This window comes from Carya illinoinensis, chromosome 10, assembly GCF_018687715.1.
Source record: "Carya illinoinensis cultivar Pawnee chromosome 10, C.illinoinensisPawnee_v1, whole genome shotgun sequence".
NCBI lineage: Eukaryota > Viridiplantae > Streptophyta > Magnoliopsida > Fagales > Juglandaceae > Carya > Carya illinoinensis.
The window spans coordinates 5,521,577-5,544,141 of NC_056761.1; the positions used below are offsets into that span (position 1 = coordinate 5,521,577).

General features: G+C 34.6%; 2 protein-coding genes across 2 annotated transcripts; one reads left to right on the top strand and one right to left on the bottom strand.

The window, feature by feature from the left end:
- Nucleotides 1–5,458: 5,458 nt before the first annotated feature.
- Nucleotides 5,459–6,382, top strand: LOC122278731 (ethylene-responsive transcription factor 12-like). The gene has a single exon (XM_043088914.1). The coding sequence runs from the start codon at nt 5,590–5,592 to the stop codon at nt 6,076–6,078; it is 489 nt and encodes a 162-aa protein (XP_042944848.1). The 5' UTR covers nt 5,459–5,589; the 3' UTR covers nt 6,079–6,382.
- Nucleotides 6,383–11,593: 5,211 nt separating this feature from the next.
- LOC122278187 (protein yippee-like At5g53940) lies at nt 11,594–15,281 on the bottom strand. The gene is made up of 5 exons (XM_043088306.1): nt 15,023–15,281; nt 13,386–13,429; nt 12,253–12,361; nt 11,948–12,003; nt 11,594–11,867 (listed from the first exon to the last, which is right to left on the bottom strand). The coding sequence occupies exons 1-5, from the start codon at nt 15,116–15,118 to the stop codon at nt 11,789–11,791; spliced, it is 384 nt and encodes a 127-aa protein (XP_042944240.1). The 5' UTR covers nt 15,119–15,281; the 3' UTR covers nt 11,594–11,788.
- Between the last annotated feature and the right edge of the window lie 7,284 nt (nt 15,282–22,565).

Here is a 22,565-nt window from a genome sequence, read left to right on the forward strand (position 1 = left end):
GCCAAGCATCCTCTAGCCCTGGCCAGCGAAGGGCCACGGAGTCGATGAGTAGGGCGATGCCCGGTTCCGCGCCCGGCGCGTTCGTAGCCAAGCATCCCCTAGCCCCGCTCCCGTCATCGCTCTCGACAACTCAGGGGATATCACTCAGTTTATTCCGCTCCCGAGTGACCAGAGGAGCTCCATCGAGATAATAACCCATCCCGGCTTGGGCTCGTGATACACACGCACCTGCAATACACTTACGCCAATACACAGGCTTTTCACATAAATCCACAAACACACGTGCATGCACCATGTAATGCCATAACAATGCATAATAAAATAATCCAACAATCATAAATCAAATAAACAGGCAACTCCGTCCTCCATCCATCCGACCCCCGAAACTCCTTGGACTCAGTCCGGAATCAACAACCAACAACAGTAAATAATTGAATGAGCAATATATATTAAAATCTGAAAATAGGGTTTGGAAAATACTTACAGCACTATATGGCAATTTTAGAAAACAAGCGGCGTTGCAAACGGCGGAGGAAAAACAACGTAACAGTGTAATTTACACTGTTGCCGTGGGTAATAAATTACCCACTTTCGAACGAGGACAAACCAAAGCTCGGGATTGATAGGGAAGGGTTTTGAGATATTTATGAAACTAAAGGAAACGAGTTTTGGCCGTGGGTGGTGGTGGAAACGGCGGTCGAAGGCCAAAAAAGGGCTGAATGGAGATGAGCTCGTGGGAGCTACTCCGGCAACGGATCGGGGCCGAAATTAGGTGGGTTAGGTCGGCAAGAGGTAGGGGAAGAAGCTGTGAAGAGATGGTGGCCGGAGGTGGTGCGACGGCGCCGGAATCGGTGAAAAACCGTGTGGCTTCAAAGGGCTTTTCCGGCCAAACGGCCGGCCGGATGGGGGAGATATTTGGTGGGAAGGTGCGCCGGAGGGAGGGGGTTCGAACGAGACCGGCGGCGAGCCAAACGGTGGCCGGACGGCGGCGGTCTGGGCTGAAGAAGATTCCGGCGACAGGGGCAAAAACAGAGCAGGTGCAGCGACTTCCGGCGGCTCTCGAAAGCTAACGGCTGGTCCAATGGCTCTGAAAATTGGTGAGGATGATCTATGGTGGAAGGGGAAGAGAATGGTGGTGACGGTGCATCAAACGGTGGCCGGACGGCGGAGAACCGGCCGGTCAAAGGGGCAGCGACGGGATGGATAAATGAGAGAAAAACGCACGGGGGGGAGGGGTCGACGCACGGGAAGAAAAGCAGGAGAAGAAAAAGAAAAAAGAAAAAAAAAAGAAAGAAGAAGAAAAAGGAAAGAGAAAAAGGAAAAAGGAAAAAGATGTGAAAAGAAATGAGGTTCAATTCTCACTCCGGAAAAACAAAACAAACCGTCGAAAAGAGATTAAAAACCACAAAACAACTAAAAGAAATAAAATACAACATCAAGTAAATTAAAAACCAATTTTAAAACGCATGTAAATTAAAATAATAAACTAATATATTAATTAAAATAAAAACAACCATTTTAGCGAAAATACACTCAAAAGCAGGTCGTCACAAATTAGATGTACTTTTACGTATAAAGATAAGAGCTTTTTTTCGATTGCTTCATTCTAGTTCAGACCAATTCATCCTTATTGCATAATCGATGCTTTGTCAAGTGTTGTATAAATTTCATAGTCCATATGTTGGAGTTGGATTGTATCCCAAACCAATGAAATATTCGGAAGTGATCATATTTTTCTTGGTAATGAATGCACAGCCCCAAAGCTAAAAGAAATCATCAGATCAGGATCACTGCTGTGGTCCCATTTTCCCTCTCTTTGAATCCCATTAATCTTTTTTTCTAATTGCACTGCACTGCACTGTTTTTTATTTGTTTTATTTTTGCATAATTGTTGAAGTCTCACACTCCTACTTTTGTATCTTGGTTGATTATTAATAAATCTTTACTTCGAGCACTGGTAGTGACATGGCTGTTCTTTGGCCAAATTTAGATTAAAAATTTCATTTTTTGAAATTTAATTAGTCATTTTTTAACAATACCAAATAACAAACTCTATAAATTTATCACTATTCTATTAAAATATTGATTTTGATATTTTTCATTTATTTAATTCTAATGGTAATTCGAATATTTATGCATTATTAAAATAGTGCATATTAATTTTCTAACGTTGATATTATTTTAACGGATATAATTTCTTGTCGATTTTATTATTTCAATAGTCATATTCTTCCAATGGAAAATACTACTTTCACAGAGATTTTGTACCGAAAATCTTTACCGAATTGCTTTTTTATTTTTTATTTTTACTTAACTATTAAGTAAGTGTTTTTAAATGAATATATGGTTTCTTTTTTTAAATTATTTAAATAGTTTAAAAAATGGTAAAAGAAAAAATGAAAAACCAAAAAAAAAAAGGTAGAGATTTTCGGCCAAAAATCTGTGTGTGTAGCACGGTCCATCTTCCAATAGATATATTTTTCTCACGATCGTAAGATACGTACTGAAAAACATGGACACAATTTTGAAAGAAAGAAATTGAAAAGGAAGCCCCGGACAAATATGTGGTCTCTAACGCTTCCAGCTAGAGACTTTTCAATAAAACTTGCTATTCAAATACATAGAAGCAACCATTAGAGCAATACACAAACCATTTAACTGTCAATACTATATATAGTGATTGATCCAGAAGCTTCAAAGATTACAAAAACAAAAGTTGCCAATACAGAGTATTTAATGGATGAAAGATTCAAAGGTGCAGGCGATGGTCATATGCTGGTTCTAAAAGCAGAAGTGGTTTTCACATAGAATAGATTATTTTATGGCCAAAAAATAATTTGGCTAGCAATTTGGGTTGGCTAGATTTAGCCAGCCATTCCCACGAACATGATGGACAAAATTACTGTAGATTTAGCTAGTTTGATGTAGATGTATTTTAAGCAAACTAACTAAATTTTAGCTAAATTTTAATTATGCCTAGCTCACTAGTGCTCTTACAAGAAAACCTCTAGCTCGTTTGTTACCTTTATATTTTCTTTTAAGAAAATACAAATACAAAATAAGACTTTTTTGGAAAACATTATTACTCTCGATCGGGCTTAATTTTTTAGGGATGTTTTTGATTCCTGAGGTAGTCTTTCAATAGAAAGACAGACAAACAGTAAACCTCATCCATTAACAAGAAGCTCCGCAAGGGGATCCTGCAGGAAGACAAGATCACAAGAAAAAGTCACTCTTTAAGAAGATGCTCGTCCTTTATCTCTCATTCCTTCTTTGACTTACTGGGCAAGAAAAAACATACAAATTTTAGTGGGATGGTGAAGCTACATGCATATTTGGGCTGGGCGAAACTGGGCTTGATCCGGCTGGAGCAAACCAGGTTGAAGGAATAAGTCTGGTGCATGCTGCGAGTGAGAAAACGCACCGACTGAAGGGATGGCTTGTGCGGGGCCGGAATGAGAATTTGTTTGCACAGAAATGCAGAGGAAATTCTCAGGACTCCCTTGATGATCTGATTTGATGCAAATTTGGGCAATAAACGGAGGTAAATACATGAGAAGCCCACTATCAAGTGCAGAGGAAGCTGATGTTGTTGTAGATGAAAAAGGAACACCAAAAGCGAGCTTGCACGGATAGGAAAAATCAGAAACACCAAAAGCTCTGATGCCATGTAGAAAAATAGAGAGTTTTGAAAAATAATTTGTATATTTTATGTGCATCTAAAATTGTATAAAGTAGGACTATATATAGTTGATTATGACCAAAGTAAATAAGATAATATAATGAAGAAATATTCTAACCTAGAGTAATTACAGGAAATAAAGAATATTACCATAATATTTTAAGAATATCATGTATAATCTAATATATATATACACACTAGAAATTCTACTGTCACCAAAAGTTGGGTCCCGATTGGGTGTCGACAAAATTTTTTTCCTTTTTATTTATTTGTTTATTTTATTTAATGATAAATGAAGTATTTTTTTTAGTGATGTTGTATCTTTTTAAAATGTTTAATTTAAAAAAATAAATAAATAAAAAATAAAAAACCTTTTTTTTCTTGTCGAGAGCCGCCTCGATGGATGTAACATACTTATATCGTACACCTAACAAAGATGGTATGAAATGTAATTTAGGAGTTGAAAATGGTGGGTGAAATAGGAGTGAAAAAGTCTATAAAAATATTATATATAATTATGAAGTGTGTAAATATTATATACTGTCATTTAAAAATATAGATAAATACTGAATCTATAAAAAATTATTTTTTTAATAATAAATTTCTATTTTTTCAAATTAAGTAGAGGACACTTGCAAGATGCATGAAAACTAGTTTTCAAACCAGTTCATTTCTTTTGTAAAAAAAAAAATAATGATAATAAAAAAATAAAAAAATATACTTTTTTAAAATACACAAATTTACTATTAATAATTATTTTAAAATTTTAAAAAAAAATTGAAAAACAATTCAAATGCAGACAAGGCAAACTAGCATTTCTCAAATAAAATAAAAAATAACGATATACTTATAATTTATAGATATTTTTAAATATAATAATATATTTTATCCTTTTAATGAAAAGTAAAAGTAGAAACAATCACGTGAAGAATGGGGTGTGGCAGCTTGCAGCTGCCGCCCGCAGTAGTGTTCAGTCATTCACCTACGTCATCACCCACAAACTAACCAGAAACAACCGTGCGGATTTAAACTTTCCGGTCCAAAAACCCAGAAGTTAGATTGGACGACCACCACCACTACTACCCCCCATTCACCGACTCTTCCCCGTAAAATTAATTTCAGTAGTCATTCCCATGTGTACTCTTCCCTCAGTCCCTAGCTGCATCCAGCCGAGTCAAACACGCCAAACTAAAACTCAGCTTCCCCCATAACTCGCACTGTCCCCTGCAACTCAGACACCTCCTATCTACCTTCCACGTGGCGACTCTCCTCTAAATTCTAATCCCCGACCACATCCCCCCTAAATCTCATCCAGGATCACCCCCTATTGACTTCAGCTACACCTTTTATTTTTTATATTAAAAGTAACGAATGCATGCGCCGTACAAAATCTGAAAGGGCTGACGTCAATGCTCAAAAACCCTCGCCCTCTCTCTCTCTTCTCTCTTTCACACAAATTTCTGACAGGACCTTCCCATGGCCCTACTCCCACCCGGCCCGTTCCTTCCCAGCGCACACGTCTTATCAGGCGGCGGCTCTGTGCTTTCATGGTCCCACACACTTTCCCTCCCTTCTCTTTTCTCTTCCCGTTTTCCACGAGTTACTTCTCCCCACCTTCTCAGCCGTCCGATCATTCTCTTGTCAAGGTGTGCGAGTCGAGTTAGTATCCGACGGTGCATAATATACATAGAACGGGGGAGATTATCAATGCTAGTAACGTAAGAGCTGGGCCGATTCATTGCTTATATATATAAGCGAGAGGCCATGTTGTCGAACCGACGATTACGGGAGGCTTAAGTGGGTCCCTCTCCGGTTAATCTCTTATGCCCCCCCCCCCTCTCTCTCTCTCTCTCTCCTCTCCTAATTCTTGTCTCTCTGTGTTTGTGTGAAGCTTTGATCCGTTTCTCATGGCGTCCGCTCGAGAGGGACATTATAGAGGGGTACGCAAGAGGCCATGGGGTCGCTACGCTGCTGAGATACGTGATCCGTGGAAGAAGACCAGGGTTTGGTTGGGTACATTCGACACCCCCGTAGAAGCTGCTCTCGCATATGATGGCGCCGCTCGCTCCCTCCGTGGAGCCAAGGCCAAGACCAACTTCCCTGCTCCGGTCACCGTGGGCCTCCCCCTCGACCTCAATCTCCCCTCCCCTGGCCACTGGAACTCCCAATCCGGCCGTCTCACCCTCGGTGAGTTCTTGCAGCCCGGTCACGTCCTCAACGACATGAGCTGCGGCGTAAAGTCGGAGTCTTCATCTCCGCATAGGCGAGAAGCTCGTGTTACTGTCTCCGCGGGCGTAGCTCCGTTGCCGGAGAGCTCTGCCACGGCGTCTTTTCTTGGATTCGCACGCCGCGGTTTGCCCGTTGATTTGAACGAGCCTCCTCCGTTGTGGCTTTGAAGGAATGCGCAAGAGTGTCTAGGGCCCTAAGCTTCTTTTGTCTTCTTCACTCAAGAGGATCGTTGTGCTTCTCTCATGCATGACTTATATATCTCCGAGTTTCTTCATTCCTAGCTTCTGGTTTTCCTCTCCATACAATCCCAGCGACTAGTCCCCTTTTCTAGCTCTGTGTTTAGACTTTGAGAGGTAGCAACCAAAAGTAAAACTTACAAAGAAATGAAAAGGGATATGTGAATATATTAGTTAGTATATGTTTTTGCTTTTTGTTTCCAAGAAAGACGACGTTCCACTTCTGTTTTGTTCCGATTATCTTCTTATTCTAGAAACTTGGTCTTTTGGTTTTTACGCTAATATTTCATCGGCGAAACGTTTGTCGGTCCGACGGTTGATACGTTCGGTTTGTCCCACTGAACCCAATCCGAATCAAACGATGATAATGAGGGATCCTCGTTCTGGCATTCCTGTATATGATCTCGTGATAAACTAGCAGAGCAGTTGACCCATACTCGTATTAGCACGCGCCAGCTAAATGAGTGTAGGATTAGAAAAATACAACCAAAAAAAAAACCCGATTTTGTAGTGAAGATAACGGGCATACTGCTACTTAGGTGGGGCCTACGATAATATTTTATTATTTTTACTTTTTTGAATAAAGTTTTATGGGATAAGTTTGGTTGTTGTTTCGACGACGTCAACATTCCTTGTCCTTGTTAGGAAAAATTGGGTGCGTCGTTCATGTTTCTGGCTTTCAGCCGGCTTTTATTTACTTCCCCTCTTTTGCTCCTTCGGTCCACTTTTCCGTATTCTTGCAATATGTAGTCCAATTTAGGTATCCTTCCTCAAACATGTCCAACTTCAACAGAAAGGAAGGGTCGACTCTCATTCAACCTGTATATGTAAGTTTCAGTCCAACTTCCAATTAAAGGGAATCTCAAAGTCCAAAAACTGATGTTGCCTATTCTAATTCCATATTTTCATGTGTCTTTTAAATCGTGAAGGGAATTTATTTTTAAATAAATATAGTAATCGTAATACAAAAATGGACTTATCATATGTTAAAATGAAACATAAGAGTGCAAGAAACTCGATCGATCCAATTAGATGACACGGAAATTTAGGCCACATTTGGTTGTTAAACTCAATATAGATCAACTTAATTCATTCTAATTTTAAGTTAAGTTTAATAGCTAAATACTAAATTTTTAAATTACTAAACTCATTTTAATTAAAAACCTCCTTATACGTGAGATCTACAATATTTTTCAACTCAATACTTCTTTATATGTAAGACTCACAACTTTTTTCAACTTCTCATAAATATCTCTAAACTAATTTTAACATTTGAACTAATTTTAGATGGGTTTCTTATAACTGATTCCATCAACTCAATTTATTACTATTTATAAAAAACTCAGTTCACTTCAATATTCAAATATAGCTTTAAAGCCAAATTTTGTTATTTATTTAATTCAAGAAATGACTTAAAGTACAAGACAATATCTACTCCTAAAATTTCAACTTAGTTTGTCTTTTCCCCTTTGTTAACTTCAATATTACCCCAATCTAGACATGTTTGTTGTGTATTGTACTATTTTTTTAATGGACTATCAAATGAAAAAGAATGGTAGATCATATGTAATAACGACTTATAATATATATTCTCTATTTTTCTAAAGAGTATAACCCTTAGCCCTTAAGCCAGCGCGGCCAACCACCACCCTCCCCTCGTAAGAAGATATATATTCTCTTTACATGACATCAAATGGGTCAGATGATAAATAATACATAATTTTCTAATTTTTAATGTCATATAAGAAGAGGGTGAAAGGATAATGTAATAGCACGTTTTGAATATATGTGTACACATAGAATTTTTGTATATTATATACATACACACACATACCATTCAATTTAATATGATTCCAAAAATCATGATATCTTGATAATGATTCATTACTAATTATATAAATTACTATTATTTTTTATGCCATTTTTAACATTTTTCTTTAGTAATCTCAAACTACTTATGAAGGGTATATATATATATATATATATGAAGTTGAATTAGTGTAGGCGGCTAACTTTGGGTAATATTATTATATATCTTTGGCTAACTTTGGCTTATGTCGTCCGTTTGATGTTAATTTATCAGCTTAATCATTCAAGCAACGTACTTTTGGAGAAAGATAACAATGGATGAGATGGGTGAAGTTGGAAATAAATAATATTAATGTTTCCTGTTAAGACGGCGGCTAGCTGTTACAACTTACAAACTACGAAATTAAAATCAGAATCCTAATATTCTAAACTCAATTTCGATCGTGTCGTTTTCAAAAAAAGCAAAAGCAAATGTTCATCCTTTCATTTAGATTTGTTTAGTCTTATATAGCACTACTCTATTCTATTATGCGCGCGGTACGTAATGTCAAGGACAATACCTTGATTTAATGGTTGGACTTTGGACGTTAACATGTCTTTTATTAAAACGACAAGCGAAATTCTCCACTAGCTCCCATCATGATTCCTTAGCTTAAATATAAACTTTCAATTCAAAGAATTACATCTATTACATAAAATGTGTATATGTGTATGTACATATATATATATATATATATATATGCTTATAATCCATTTTAGCTGGGCCCACTGTGGATTTTATTTTTAAGCGTTGTCAACCAAATCTGCCATTGAGAAATCTCTTGGAAGCATACCAAGTGAGATTATAATATTTATTAAAGAATTAATACTATCTTAAAAGGTAATTGAGATCATCCCCAGAACCCACCGAGAAAGGCCAAAAAAGTTATTTAATTTTTCATTCATCTTTTTATATTCTTAAATATTTTTTAAAAATAAAAAAATTCATAACATCACTAAAAAAAACACTTCATTAATCTCCAAGTTAAAAAAAAAAAAAATCGGGACACAAATTCGAGACCCGGTAGGTTTAAAATTTTTGTTTGTTTTTAAGGACGCTACTAATTCCCTAATTTTATTAATACCAAAGTATTTCATAATTTTATTAATAATTTTCACTTAAAACATATAAATAACATATTACAAACAAATTTAGGAATTACAAAAGTCCTTAACCAAGGTTTTCGAAACATTTATATACTAAACTTTACAATATATATGAGCAATGAAAGCAATAATTATTTACAAAAATCAAGTCTATATGATACGAAAACTAAAACTCTATTTTCCATATCATGTTTGACAAACCAGATTTATAAATAATAAAAATTCAATAAAAGTTTTCGAGGGAGTTAATTATAAAGCAGAAAGAGAGATATAACGTAATATTGTTGTTGAATATCGAAACTCAAGAATTTGTTAAAATAAAGTATATCTGAAGTACTGAAACTTATATTTCTCATATGAAAGGTTGCTATATTTATTTATTTATATATGATAAATGATATATATTGTTGTAAAGTGTATAAGTGTTATGTATTTTTTTTAAAAAATAAATAATTATAAAATTTACATAAAAGAAATTAAATTTTTAATTATAAATCTTATATTTAAAAAAAAAAAAAAACGTGCTGCATTTGTATGATTATATATCTAACCATATTCTTTATATATTTTATTTTAGCGAGGGAAGCTCGCAGTCATTTTATGTGAAAAACGTGAAGGGTAATAAATTATAAATGTGTGAGGGAAGCAGGATGATGGTGAAAATAGCAGTGAATAAAACCAGAAAAACAAGATAGACATAGAAAGAAACAGAACGAACAACCGCGCACGTAAACCGCCTCTCTGGCCTGTTTCCTTACACCTTCACCAAATACTTGCGTCACTGCTGCTCCTGCTGGCTGCTGGCACCTGCAACCTGCCGGCTGTCGGTTCAACCCTTACAAGGACCGATTTGAGCCTGCGGTCCCACTCTCCCTCTATTTTCTTTTACAGTGAATTTATAAAACTTAATATCGGGTTATTTTATAATAAAATATATTTATAGTTAAACGAACATACATAAACTCTGAAGAATCAACAACGCAACACAGCTCAATGACAGCATTGACAAAGTCTAGATTCAACTAAAAAAAAGCTTAGACATTTCTTCTGGTGTTAATTTCATAGGCAGATCAGGTCCACTATTCTGCTTGAAGTTTTCAATCTTGGTAGTTCCAGGTATGGGCACACTTCCTTCCCTTGGTGATGAACCCAGGCCAGTGCTAGCTGTGATGGCGTGCATCCTGCCGTCTCATTTCGTTTGGTCAATTTCATGGGGCTGTCCAGCTGAGAGAGAGAACGACAAGTAGAGAGAGAGAGAGAGAGAGAGAGAGGGGAGAAAGAGGTAGTGAGATTTGCTTGTCTGTGTTCAGTTCATTATTCCTCTCTTACAATTCATACGTGTCGAAATTCCACAGAATGTAAAAGCTCCTAATTCACTCCATCCGATTTGAAGTTATTCCCTATAATAAATTTGTCGTGCGATGCGGGACTGGGTCCCACGGGTTCCACGTGGCGAAAACTGCAAGGCTGGTCAGGCTTTGGAGTGGGGCCCATCCAAGATCGATTCTTGTCGGCAGCAGAGGCGTCACGGCGGTCTAACGTACACGACAATATTACGTAGGGGAAAAAAAACGAAAAAAATAAAAAATTAGGTGGAGGTTGCATGTTGCTGTCGTTTGTCGTACAGAAACTTGCCGTCACGCTTGTCGGTGACGGCGGCTACGCTCCGACGTCGTTCTCGAAGTCGTGTTGGTCCAATCATGGTGAAGTTGTTTAAAGTTAAACAGCTCCGTTAAGTTGGGTGACGAATGTTGTATGTGGACCAGTACTTTAATGTCGCATGCATGGGACATGTTGTCGTGGCAATCCATCATAATGGCGCATGGATGTATCTTACAACCATCATCATCATGCTTCATGTGAAAGCACTGCAGGATATACGTGGCAGAAACAGCAGCCTCATTATTGAGGGTGCTGTCTGATCTCTTCCAATGTCTTGCTTGTCACCATCTACTTTTTGATTTTTTTGGCCTCTTTACAAAAAGATATAAAAACGCGTCGAATTCTTATGTTCATTTTACGAGGATATTAAAAAAAAAAAAAAAAACACCTGTTACCGTATCAATAAAAACTGGATGGAGACAGCCGGACAGATCCAAAGCTTCTGGTATTGGATAAATTTCCATTGGATCCAAACAGAGTTAATAAAAATAAATAATGAAGCCCAGAACAGAAACCAAGTTCTGAAATTCTTTATGAGCTTTCAGTTGGTACAATTTCAGGATCAGAAATACTAGATTCACAAAGAAATTTTATAAAAATTTTATGGATGAGAAGTAGCACCCGTCCACTAACTTTCTTTTGGTTAGGATAGCACTGAAATAAACTCTGGTCCAGACCGCCCATTTATCGGTGTGCATATGATGGGGGCTGGGATTAAGGAAAATTCAATGGGATAACAAGAAAAGGACCCTAGTGACCGAGATTTGAACATTAGGACCTGTGTTCGAGGTCGTTCCCCACCACCCCACCCCCAAGAAAAATAAAATGGTTTAGTTTGAAGACATGTTGTCTATAACTCTTTTAAGATAAAATCATTACAAAAACTAGCTAGGGCATAAATACAAGAGAAGATCTAGCATTGCCATGACTTGAATCTAGCAATGAGAGACTGGCAATGTCATATTGCTATCTACTCTATAGTTGAATATTTGGTTTTTTTAGTAGTAATAATAATAATAACTTTCTAAGGATTTTCTGTGTCACTTGAACCAGCGCAGGCGTCCATACTGAATCCCTCGGTGGCGTCTTCAACTATCCTCCATCTGTTAACATATATGAGCAGGTATTTTGTTTTTATATATGTATAACAATTGAGAGATGCAAAGAAATTTAGAAATTCTACCTTTCAAGAACAAACTTCCCCTCCTTGTATTTTTGGCTCTTGTCACTTGCTTCCACCTAAATGGAATTTAACATTAGTATCCGTCTCAACATTTCGCATCTAAGTTTTTAATATTTTAAAAAATAATACTTTTCATCTTGTGAAGTTGGAAAACTAACATTGAAAAGCTTGAAAAAAAGGAGACACACACACACACACAAGGTATGGTGAAACAATCCAAATGCCCACGGTGGTTGACTTTGAAGAAGAAGAAGGCCATCTAGTTCCATTAAAAAGACCATATAGCTCGAAAGAGGAAAGCTTACATATTTCCAACCAACATATTGTCCGCAGCAGCAGCAAAAGATGTCTTCTACAGTATGCATACCAGAAATCATAAGCCTCTCTTCTTGGGGTCCAAGTGTTATATTTACCCTGAAGGAAACTTCCAAAGGTCAGAAATTTTGAAGGACTATACATGCATTCAGATTTCCTCAAGTCCCATGATATATTTGCATCTGTAAAATGATCCCAGTTGCATGCAACTTGGGGTAGAGTTGGAGAGCCATGCTAACTTGAAGGTAGAATCATGTTTGGTTAATGAGACAGGATTTGGAAACATTTATAGAAGGGCAAATTTTGGTAAGGAAAAAAGTAATGGCATATGTCAACGGTAACCTAACGTGGTGTTATTCTAATCATCATAGTAGAAAGACTGCTCAGGAACTAGGGGAGAGCATCACCAGTCTAGACTGGATAAACTGACCAGACCGGCTATTTTTGGATTGGACCGATCTGGTCCGGTCCAAAAATGGGAGGACCAAATTCATTCTGTCCACTTCCTGGTTCAAGGATTTTTTACTCCAAACTGGACCCATTATGTAACTTGCGGCTGGATTAATTAATGTATAATTATAATATATAGTACTAATATATATTAATATATTAACATATTATAAGAGTTATAGTATAAATTATAGTATATGTATAAAATTTATAATAATATTATATAGTTAACTTAACATGTTAGTATTAAATCACTATAACTACATAGAATATTATTTAATATAGTATTATCAATTTATCACTAACATATAGTATATTAGTAATACTACTAATATAGTTATTAGTTATAATATTGGTACTAAGTCTATAACTATATATATTTCGATCAATGTATTATTATATTCTTTAATAATGTATAACTATAGTATGTAGTATTATTATATATTAATAACTGTACAATTTATTATGTAATTCTCATTTAATAAGTCACTTAATTTTAATTTCATATTTTAAATAATTTTTTTATTAATCAATTTAAAAAAAAAAAAGGATTGTACCGGTCCAGTAGGAAAAATGATGGGTCCATTAATTTGTTTAAAAGAAAAAATCCATTAATTAATCCAGCCGCAAGTTACATAAAAGCAAGATAAAGAACAAACGCTAAATAACTTACACATTGCCGACAAGGAATGCCCTCCCTTGATTGCAACTGAAAAACTGATTACATCACAGAGCAACAAGATAGAGTCAGTCAGATTGCTGAACAGTAAGGCATATCAAATTAACTTGCTTTCCAGAAATAAAATAGCAGAGACTATATGCCAAAAAAAATAAGACTTATGCTAGGAACAAAGGTAATTTGCATCCATCATTAGCACTAAAGTCCCATATTGTTACATATTTCCGTTCTTTATGTAGCTAGTCATTCAAACTGGAGAATTTGTTTCAAACGTTGTCGTTTGAACTTCAGATAGCCTCATTGCAGAAGGGGGGGCACAGATAAATGTATGGAGCACATTTTCAATTCCATGACAATATAGCCAACTGAACAAGAGTTGGACTCGGTCACCAGAGAAGCATCCGAAGTAAAAGTTAACATATCTGCCTCTCTTTTTTTCTCGGAGGGGGTTAACACTTCTACTAGTACGTACTTGCCAAGGAAAACTACCACTCCATTTAGTTTTACATACATGGACAAATGTCATGTAGAATATATATTTTTCTTATTAATCACTACAGTGTAAAATGCTAAATAAAAACTACAATCTGAAGAAAGGAGAGAGATATCGGGATTAGAAGTGGCAAAAAATAGGAAAGAATGTTGGGACTGATCAAGGTCTGATACAACCTGCATTCCAATCCCAAACCGGGTTTGATTGTCTTAACCCTCTTTATAGTGTCAGAAACATTATACCCTTCATTAGCATTTAAATATTCATCAATAAGAAATTAAAAAATAAACCTTAAAAAACTCAAACATGTCAGGCAAAATGAAAGAGAAATTCTTTTAGCTTTGATGCTCAAACGAGGCTTGAAAATTTCTCCCTCAGTCCCAACCACCCTTAATTACCTGTCTACCTTGTCCTATAAAGGAAAATTGGGAGTGTAATTAATACTAGAATCTCTGCTAAACAGTCCTAAGGGGCTCAGTCTCTCTGCTCTCTCTCCTCTGTGTCTGCGGATAGGACAAAGTAAAGGACTAACCACAAAAGCTATGTATCTAATTACTATGCACTACTAATAACTCAACAACTGTTCCGAGAGCAGAAGCAAAAAAAAAAAAAAGGGAATAAAACAAGCCGGTTGCCCCGGGAAATCGGCCAACGAAGGGGGATCCTCAAGTCCATCTCCGATGAAAACATAGCATATTGATTTTATGACAGTAACCACTTAATTATGTCCCAATGTTCGATTCTTAATATTAAACTTCTCAAATACTTCTTTTCAATATATCAGTAACCGCTACTCAAGTCTCAAACACTTGCGAGCAAACGACAATGGATTGGCAATCCAGAATAATTTAAACTACTAGTTTTCAAAACATTTTTTTTTTTAATTTCTCAGCTCTACATAAACATAATTCAAACTCAAAATTAAAAACTTTCGACAAAATATAAAACATGCAATTAATCCAATACTACCCCCATCTTCAACCAAGTTTCAGAGACCCAATTAGCACCTAGTAAGGCTCTACAAACCCTTCAGTCTACCAAAACAAAACCAAATGGTTTGACAGTATGCCTCTTTTCCGGTTTTGATCTATTGTAAGATATTTAATAACTAGAGAGGGAGAGGGAGAGAGAGTAGTACCCTAGAGATGACGTCGTCGACGAGAGCAAGAGCGCTCTCGCAGAATTTGCATCGGTAAGTCCTGCCGTCAAGGTCCACCAGAAATACCCTCCCCATCGCCTTCGGCAACCTAAGTCCGCTCTCTCATACAACCACCAAACTCCGAATTATAATTTCTGTACCAAAACGAAAGCAGACCACGAATCTTTCGCAAGTTTGGCGGTTGACGTTTCTAGCATCTGCTACCGGAACCGAGAAATTCCTGTGCCTACCCTTCGTGCCTTGGAAAATGTAAAATGTAATTAATAAAAATTTATAAAAAAATATAGAAAATTCTATTCCATGTATTATAATCTCATTTATATTAAGATGTGTCATAATTATTAATTATTTATTACATTTTTTTTATTATTAAATAATAATAAATGTATCATATTATATATAATAAAATATAAATAAAATAATAATGTGGTGTATATTATTATCTAAAAAATATATATTTTTCTACATATCAATAGTCGCAAATCATAAAATTTAAAATTTAAAACAAAAATTAATAAAATAAATATGTACAATTATTAATAAAAGTGTAAACGCATATCACACTGTATATAAAAATTTTATTTATTTATTTTAGTAAAATGATATTTATAATTGTGAATGCACAAGCACCATACAATCATTTTTAACATAAATAAAAATAAAATTCATATAAAAAAATTCATTTTTTGTTAATAGACTTGACTTTTTTTAAAAAAAATGACTATACAATACTTACACTAACTTTATATAGCATTATTTTTTTTTAATATTACTCATATTTTTATAAAATATTTATTTAACATGTTAAATTCACTTATTAATTGTTAAGATGCATATGAATACGTGGTTTTTGTTACGGTGAAACAAACATCTGGGCCTTATATGAAATGTAAATCATACAGATTTAAATGCTTTTCAATTGGATTCACTTTGAATGTTGGTTATGTTAAATAGATTTTTGTGAGAGTTTTGCTATATACAAGCACAGTCACGTATTAATTTGTATATTAATACTGATTCATTCATAATTAAAATTTAAATTAATACTATTTTTAATAAAATTTACTTTTTGACCAATCACATCATATTGATGCACAGATTAGTGCATAATTGTGCTTGCAATTATATTTTTCCTTTTTGTGATGGGTTCTGTTATGTTGCTCGATAGTAGTGGCCGATGTTTTATATTTTAATACTAAAAATAAATAAATAAAACCGATCCCTTTTCTCCATCAATACTATTCGGCATACAATAATTTTTCTTTCCTTTTGTGATTACTGCGATGTTTTGGAGGGTGCGATAAGATGATATAAGTTGAGATAAAAGTTAGTTAAATAAAATATTATTATAATATTATTGTTATTTTAAAATTTAAAAAAAAAATTAAATTATTTATTATATTTTATGTACAAAATTTAAAAAATTACAATAATAAAATAAGATAAAATCATTTCCACTATCCAAATAGGCCTTACGAGAATAAGCATCCTCTGACACAAATATATATATATCTACATATATATTTATTACATCTCCCTAGAACTCTCTTCTAATACTTGAAAATAAGTTATTTTCCTTATGTTCAGACATAGATATAAATAATAAAATATATATTTTAATAAAAATTTAAAATTTTGAGATAATTGATTATTTCACATGCATAATATTAAAGCATGAGTTTTTTTTTTTTTTTAAAAAAGAAAACTCTTTTTTAATAATAGAACTTGATTAAATACAAAGTTTGTCTAATAAGACATTTCTTGAGATGATCCAGGACCCTCATCGCTCATTACAATATCATTTTCACAAGAAATCTCAGCTTAGTTAACTGATGAGCTACACGGTTGCCAGCTCCGAGCGTAAACACCACCTTCCAATCAGTTCTTCTCTTAAGCATCAATTTGATATCATCAACAATTTGACCATATCAAAGCCAATTTTCATCCACGCTATCAACAACCTTCACAACTAACTGAGCATCACTTTCAAATATCACATTTAAGATCTAATTCTAGACACAATTCCATTGCTCACCACAAGGTCATGCATTCTACTAGCATTGGTTTTGACTCAAAAGTCCTTTTAGCACTAAGTGAAACCAATATCTCCCCTTCCTTATCTCAGACAATGATCACAATCCCCATCTTATTGTTTTATTCATCCAGTGATGGATCTCAATTAGCCTTAATAAAACCATTTTCAGATTTTTTCCACCTCTAGATGATACTTGTCTTTGATCTGGTATGCTTAACATCCTTCCCTCTTGTCTAAGCACATTTGAAGTCTTCCAATAAATCATCATTGCCTCGTATTATTCTCCTTAGATCTTCCCCAAGTTAATTATGGTTCTGTGAGTTCCTCGTGCATCTCTTCCACAACTCTATAAAACCAGTCTCATTTACAATCGACTTTTGTACTGGACTAGTTGCATCCACCTACATATCATTGGTTGCTATACATCTCCACAATACATGACCCACTGATTCTTCCTCTTTATGACAAACCAAACACAAAGGACTATCAAGGATATGCTTTTTATACAAACTTAGTCTAGTTGGTAACGCATTTTGGCATGCTTTCCGAATAAAGTTCTTAATTGTTCCCGGAACCTCCAAACTCCACAATTTTTTCTAACATTTATCAGTCAGTCCCACTTTTTATAGAGGATTCCCCCAAGCAGGAGTTTTTAAGTTCATACTAAACCCACACTTAAAGGGAGTGTGAAGACATGAATATAAATAATAAAGTATTCATTTTCAGTGAAGCTAGCGTTGATCAAATCAAAGCCACCTCTTAATATTTGACACTTACAGAAGATACAATTGCTGGGGTCTACGGCCAAAGCAACTTGGTTAGGTCCTTTAAGATACTGATTTAATTGTCTTTATTTAACATATGTTTGGGTATTGAAAGTATTTCAACACTTCTCAACATATTTCATTATTATTTATTATTTTATTATTACTTTTCACATACTTTTTATTACTTTTTACTGCTATTTAATATTTTATTATTATTTTTCATATAATTTTTCATTAATATTCATAACATACGTCAATACTTCTCAACACCCAAACTCAACCCAGTGGAACAACGGCATGAAAAGTGAAAATCCTTTTATTTTTACCTCACAATGTTAACAACTTTAAACTCATCTAAATACTAGTTAACACCAACATTAAATTATGATAATTAATCGAATCATAAATTAAAAATTTTAATTTTAATTACCTCTCATTTTGATCTGAGCATCAAAATATTTGAAAATTAAATAACCTGGCATAATTCTCCAAATAGACGCCTAATCATTAAAATAAAAAATAAAAAAAGAATGGGAGTTTAATGTAATAGGAAAATAAAAAATAACAATGCTAGACATAATTTTAAAATGTGCAAGTTCTTCTTACATTTTTACAAAAAGAATGTGTCCATTACTAAAAATATAATTTTTATGTTAATCTTATTTTATTTATCTATTTTTTAAAAAAATACGTGAGATTTATATATTTTATAAATTATTTAAAAATATATAATTTTATAAACGGTTTGTCCATCTTCTACAAAAAACAGCCCTATAATAAATGAGTGTCACGTAGGCTTTCCATTAAAATTACTATGTGACTGCACAGCAATAGATAATGCTGACTGCATCCCCTGGCTCCCCTTTTCACCCTCGGGCCCCTCTCACACAGACTCTCGAAGCCCCCTCTCGGTAGAACAAGACGAAAACTCATCTGCACACTTTTTTAGCCAAAAAATCAAAAGAACAAGACGAAAACCCGTTAACTCAATCGTGTTATGAATGACAACCTATTGTTAACAGGAGGTGAACTGGCTATTTCGTGTCCCTCTCAATTTTCATTCACCTTTTAGGCAAAAATAATTACACAAACTGGGCCACTTCTCGCACTACAAGTACAATCCACAAACTAGTCAACTAATTCGTCACATGCTTTAGAAAATGGAAATAAACCACAATCATTTCCTGCTATACACCTTTGAACCAAAAGTATAGTACAATGCCATAAAACTGAGGAGAAACTCTAATGGCACACAACATTTCCTGCAAAGGGAGGATTCACATACTTGAAATACATAGGGTTACGGGCACTAAGTCATTGGAGTCTCTCTCTCTCTATGCAAACATTGGTCTTGATTTCGGTTTGGTGGGCGACAGATATGGTGGGTGCGACGGATTTGAAATTTGTGAGGGGCTTAAATCGTTCGGCTGCAAACCATCTTGTTTAGTTTTTGAAAAAAAAATGTTAATTATTTAATGTGATGATCCTTATACAAATTGTATTGAATCACTGACGTGACAGACTATTATCGGAGGCTGATAATCCCTTTGGTGGTATGTGCAAAGCGGTTTTATTTAAAAATTTGAGAGAGAAAGAAAATTGATTTAACAAATGGAGCATAGTAATCAATGGATGGATTTGTCATTATAGTGTTATCTTATTGGAGGTGTATAAATTATAATAAGAAAAACAGTATGTATAATTAAAGAAGGTACAAATATCACATGTTACTTTTTAAAAAATAAATAAATATAAAATTAATTTTTTTAATTAAAAATTAATACCTAGTACAACCTATTATTCCATTTAGCCTTAATCATACCATCGTATAGGATCATGAAAAACTCGTGCGCCAAAAAGATGAGACTGGAACGTGCGAACGGCGTCTCATCACGTGGATCACTGACATACGACACACGGCTGTCTTTAGCGTGTATGACTGACGCGACAGACGCTGCCTTTAACCTTATCCTTTTTCACATCAATCTATTTTCCAATCCTTTTAAACGACAATATTCCATAACCTCGAAACCTTTGAAATGACCTAAAACCACCCGTTAGACGGATTTGCGCGTACATAACACGAATCTGGAAGCTGCGTGAGGGTCGATAAGAGAGAAGATGTTACGCAATAGTCAACTTAGATTAAAGAAAGAGGAGTAGCAGCCCACACCAAACTTACGTGTTATTCGGCAGTTGCCTTTTTCTTTTTAATTGTGTTTTGGAGAGCAACGTGGCGCATCTCTGCTCTCTCCCTCTCTCTGCTAGAGGACGGAAGGGTCCCACCCCCGCCACCCGCAATGAATATTTTTACTCAAACATGCCGACCCGCCGGCGCAACTGTCTGTCTCCCCTTCCCCACACGTCACCATCCCTCACCTCACCTCCATACGTAAAAAGGGCCATCTTTCATCCGTACCTTTTACCATGCAGATGCACTTGCCCAACCCGTGTATGTCACACCGCACTTGAAGAGGTCATGTGGCTACAAATTTCATAAACCCTAAATAAAGATTTGGACAGTAAGTTAAGTTTAGATAAAATTTAAAAGTTAAATAAAAATTTTATTTAAATTTTAAAAAAATTAAATTATTTATTATATTTTATTTAAAAATTTTAAAAAATAATAATTAAACGATAAGAGATATAAAAAATTGAAATCAATTTTAAATCCAAATAACCTCTAAATATGCTGAAAAATTTTAAAAATAGAATAGGGTGCGGATTGTGGGGATGCAATCTCCATCGCTGCCCATGCGAGGGCGAAGTGCTGAAGGGGTCAACCCCGTTCGAGGGGCAGGTAGCACTCGTAAATTGTACCATGTCTATAAAATATTTTAAAAATCTCCTCCTAAATCTCGTGGTTAATTAAATAAAAATATCAAAAATTAAAATTGCTTGAGTCTCTATGAATCTTGCATATAAAAACGATGTTATTTCCCATTAATTTTATTAACTATAGTTGTATAAGTTGATGTAAATTGTAACACATTTATAAATTTCTAGAATTTAGTCAAATATTTTATATTCTAGAAGTTTTGGTAGACTTGGTTCTATGCATTAGAGATGAAATAGTTGTTCAATCGTATGAAAAATATATGTTTTCGGCTAGCTATATTTGTAAATAAAAAATTATTCTGAAAATAGTTTTTTTTATAACCCTTAGATTTGTCACACTTTTTTTAGGCCACCATGGTCAGCTATATTATTTAGAGAATTGTTACATATATATAAAAAAAATTACACAAATTAAATCTACAAATTGATATAATTTCATGAGATTCATTAGATTTACTTTATAATAAAAATAATTTTAAAATCTGACATACCACTTCAAATCACATCAGTTTGTTAATTTACTTTTATATAATCTCTTTATAGCTAAAATACATTCATATTATTTACGCATTAATTACAAGTGTCCCTTATTACTCAACAAATAATTTGACCCAAAGTTTAATATTATCATGCATTTTCGTTCTCTCCTCCTATTACCATATTTGGTATCCCATGACATCAAATGCACTAGCACAATTTTTACTCATTTTCTTATTGGGAAGATCATTTTCGACCTTTCTACTTAGTAGTCTTTCCAAATCCGTAAAGCCATTAATTTTCACTATAAAAATGTTGCGTAGTATGATTTTTTGAAAATAGACACGCATGGAGACACAGTGGATTTGAATTTTGGATTTACTTTTATATAATCCTTTTGTACTTAAAATATTTTTCTATTATTTAAAAATTAATTACAAGTTTCTCTTGTTACTCAACAAATATTTTGACTGAAAATTTAATATTATCATATATTTTCGTTCTCTCCTCCTATTACCATATTTTGTATCCCATGACATCAAATGCACTTGCACTATTTTTACTCTTTTTCTGATTTGAATGTTTCCTTTTGACCTTTCTACTTAGCAGTCTTTCCAAATCCACAAAGTCATTAATTTTCACTTTAAAAATATTGCGTAGCATGATTCTTCGAAAGTAGACACGCGTGGAGACATAGTGGATTTGAATTTCTATCAATTACTGTACATTTAATTTTTTAAGTTTTAGAGTGAAAGAGAAATAGACATATTAATAGGCTCAACAACGTTTATGATTGTCTTAAGAAATTTGTATGACCGTGCTAAATGTTAAACAAATATTAAGACGTGTCTCTCACTATAAGGAAATTAATTTTTATAATTACAGAAGTACTGTGGCATAAATTTCTAGAATTTAGTCAAATATTTTATATTCTAGAAATTTTGGTAAGACTTGGTTCTATGCATTAGAGATGAAATAGTTGTTCAATCATATGAAAAACATATGTTTTGGGCAGAAATCGAATTTGCAAAAGGCCGCGTCCCACCCAATAGCCGCAGCCGAGCTTCGCCCCCACATCCACTCCCAGCACCCGCGTCCACGCGGGCCCGGCCAGTGTCTCCTGTCCCCGCATTTTCCTGGAGTAGGCATACCCACGGTCAAAGTAGAATTACGTCTTCCGATCTCACGCGCCTAACACCCTTCTATTCCCGTCCTGTTCTTTTACACGATTGCCACTCCAGGGTTTCCATTTTCACACATTTGCCCCTCACACGTGTAATTATAAAGCGAATTTGTACGAAAATAAAACATCACCCGTCCATTAAATTCCACTACTTTATCAATTTTCCCACCGTCACGTTCTTAAAATAGAAAAAATAATTTTATCATTTTTCTTTTTATTAAT

Coding starts and splice junctions, on each gene's coding strand:
- LOC122278731 (XM_043088914.1), top strand. CDS start 5,590: ATGGCGTCCGCTCGAGAGGGACATTATAGAGGGGTACGCAAGAGGCCA.
- LOC122278187 (XM_043088306.1), bottom strand. CDS start 15,118: ATGGGGAGGGTATTTCTGGTGGACCTTGACGGCAGGACTTACCGATGC. Junction 13,430..15,022: donor TCGACGACGTCATCTCTAGG/GTACTACTCTCT, acceptor TGATGTAATCAG/TTTTTCAGTTGCAATCAAGG. Junction 11,868..11,947: donor GGGAAGTTTGTTCTTGAAAG/GTAGAATTTCTA, acceptor ATATGTTAACAG/ATGGAGGATAGTTGAAGACG.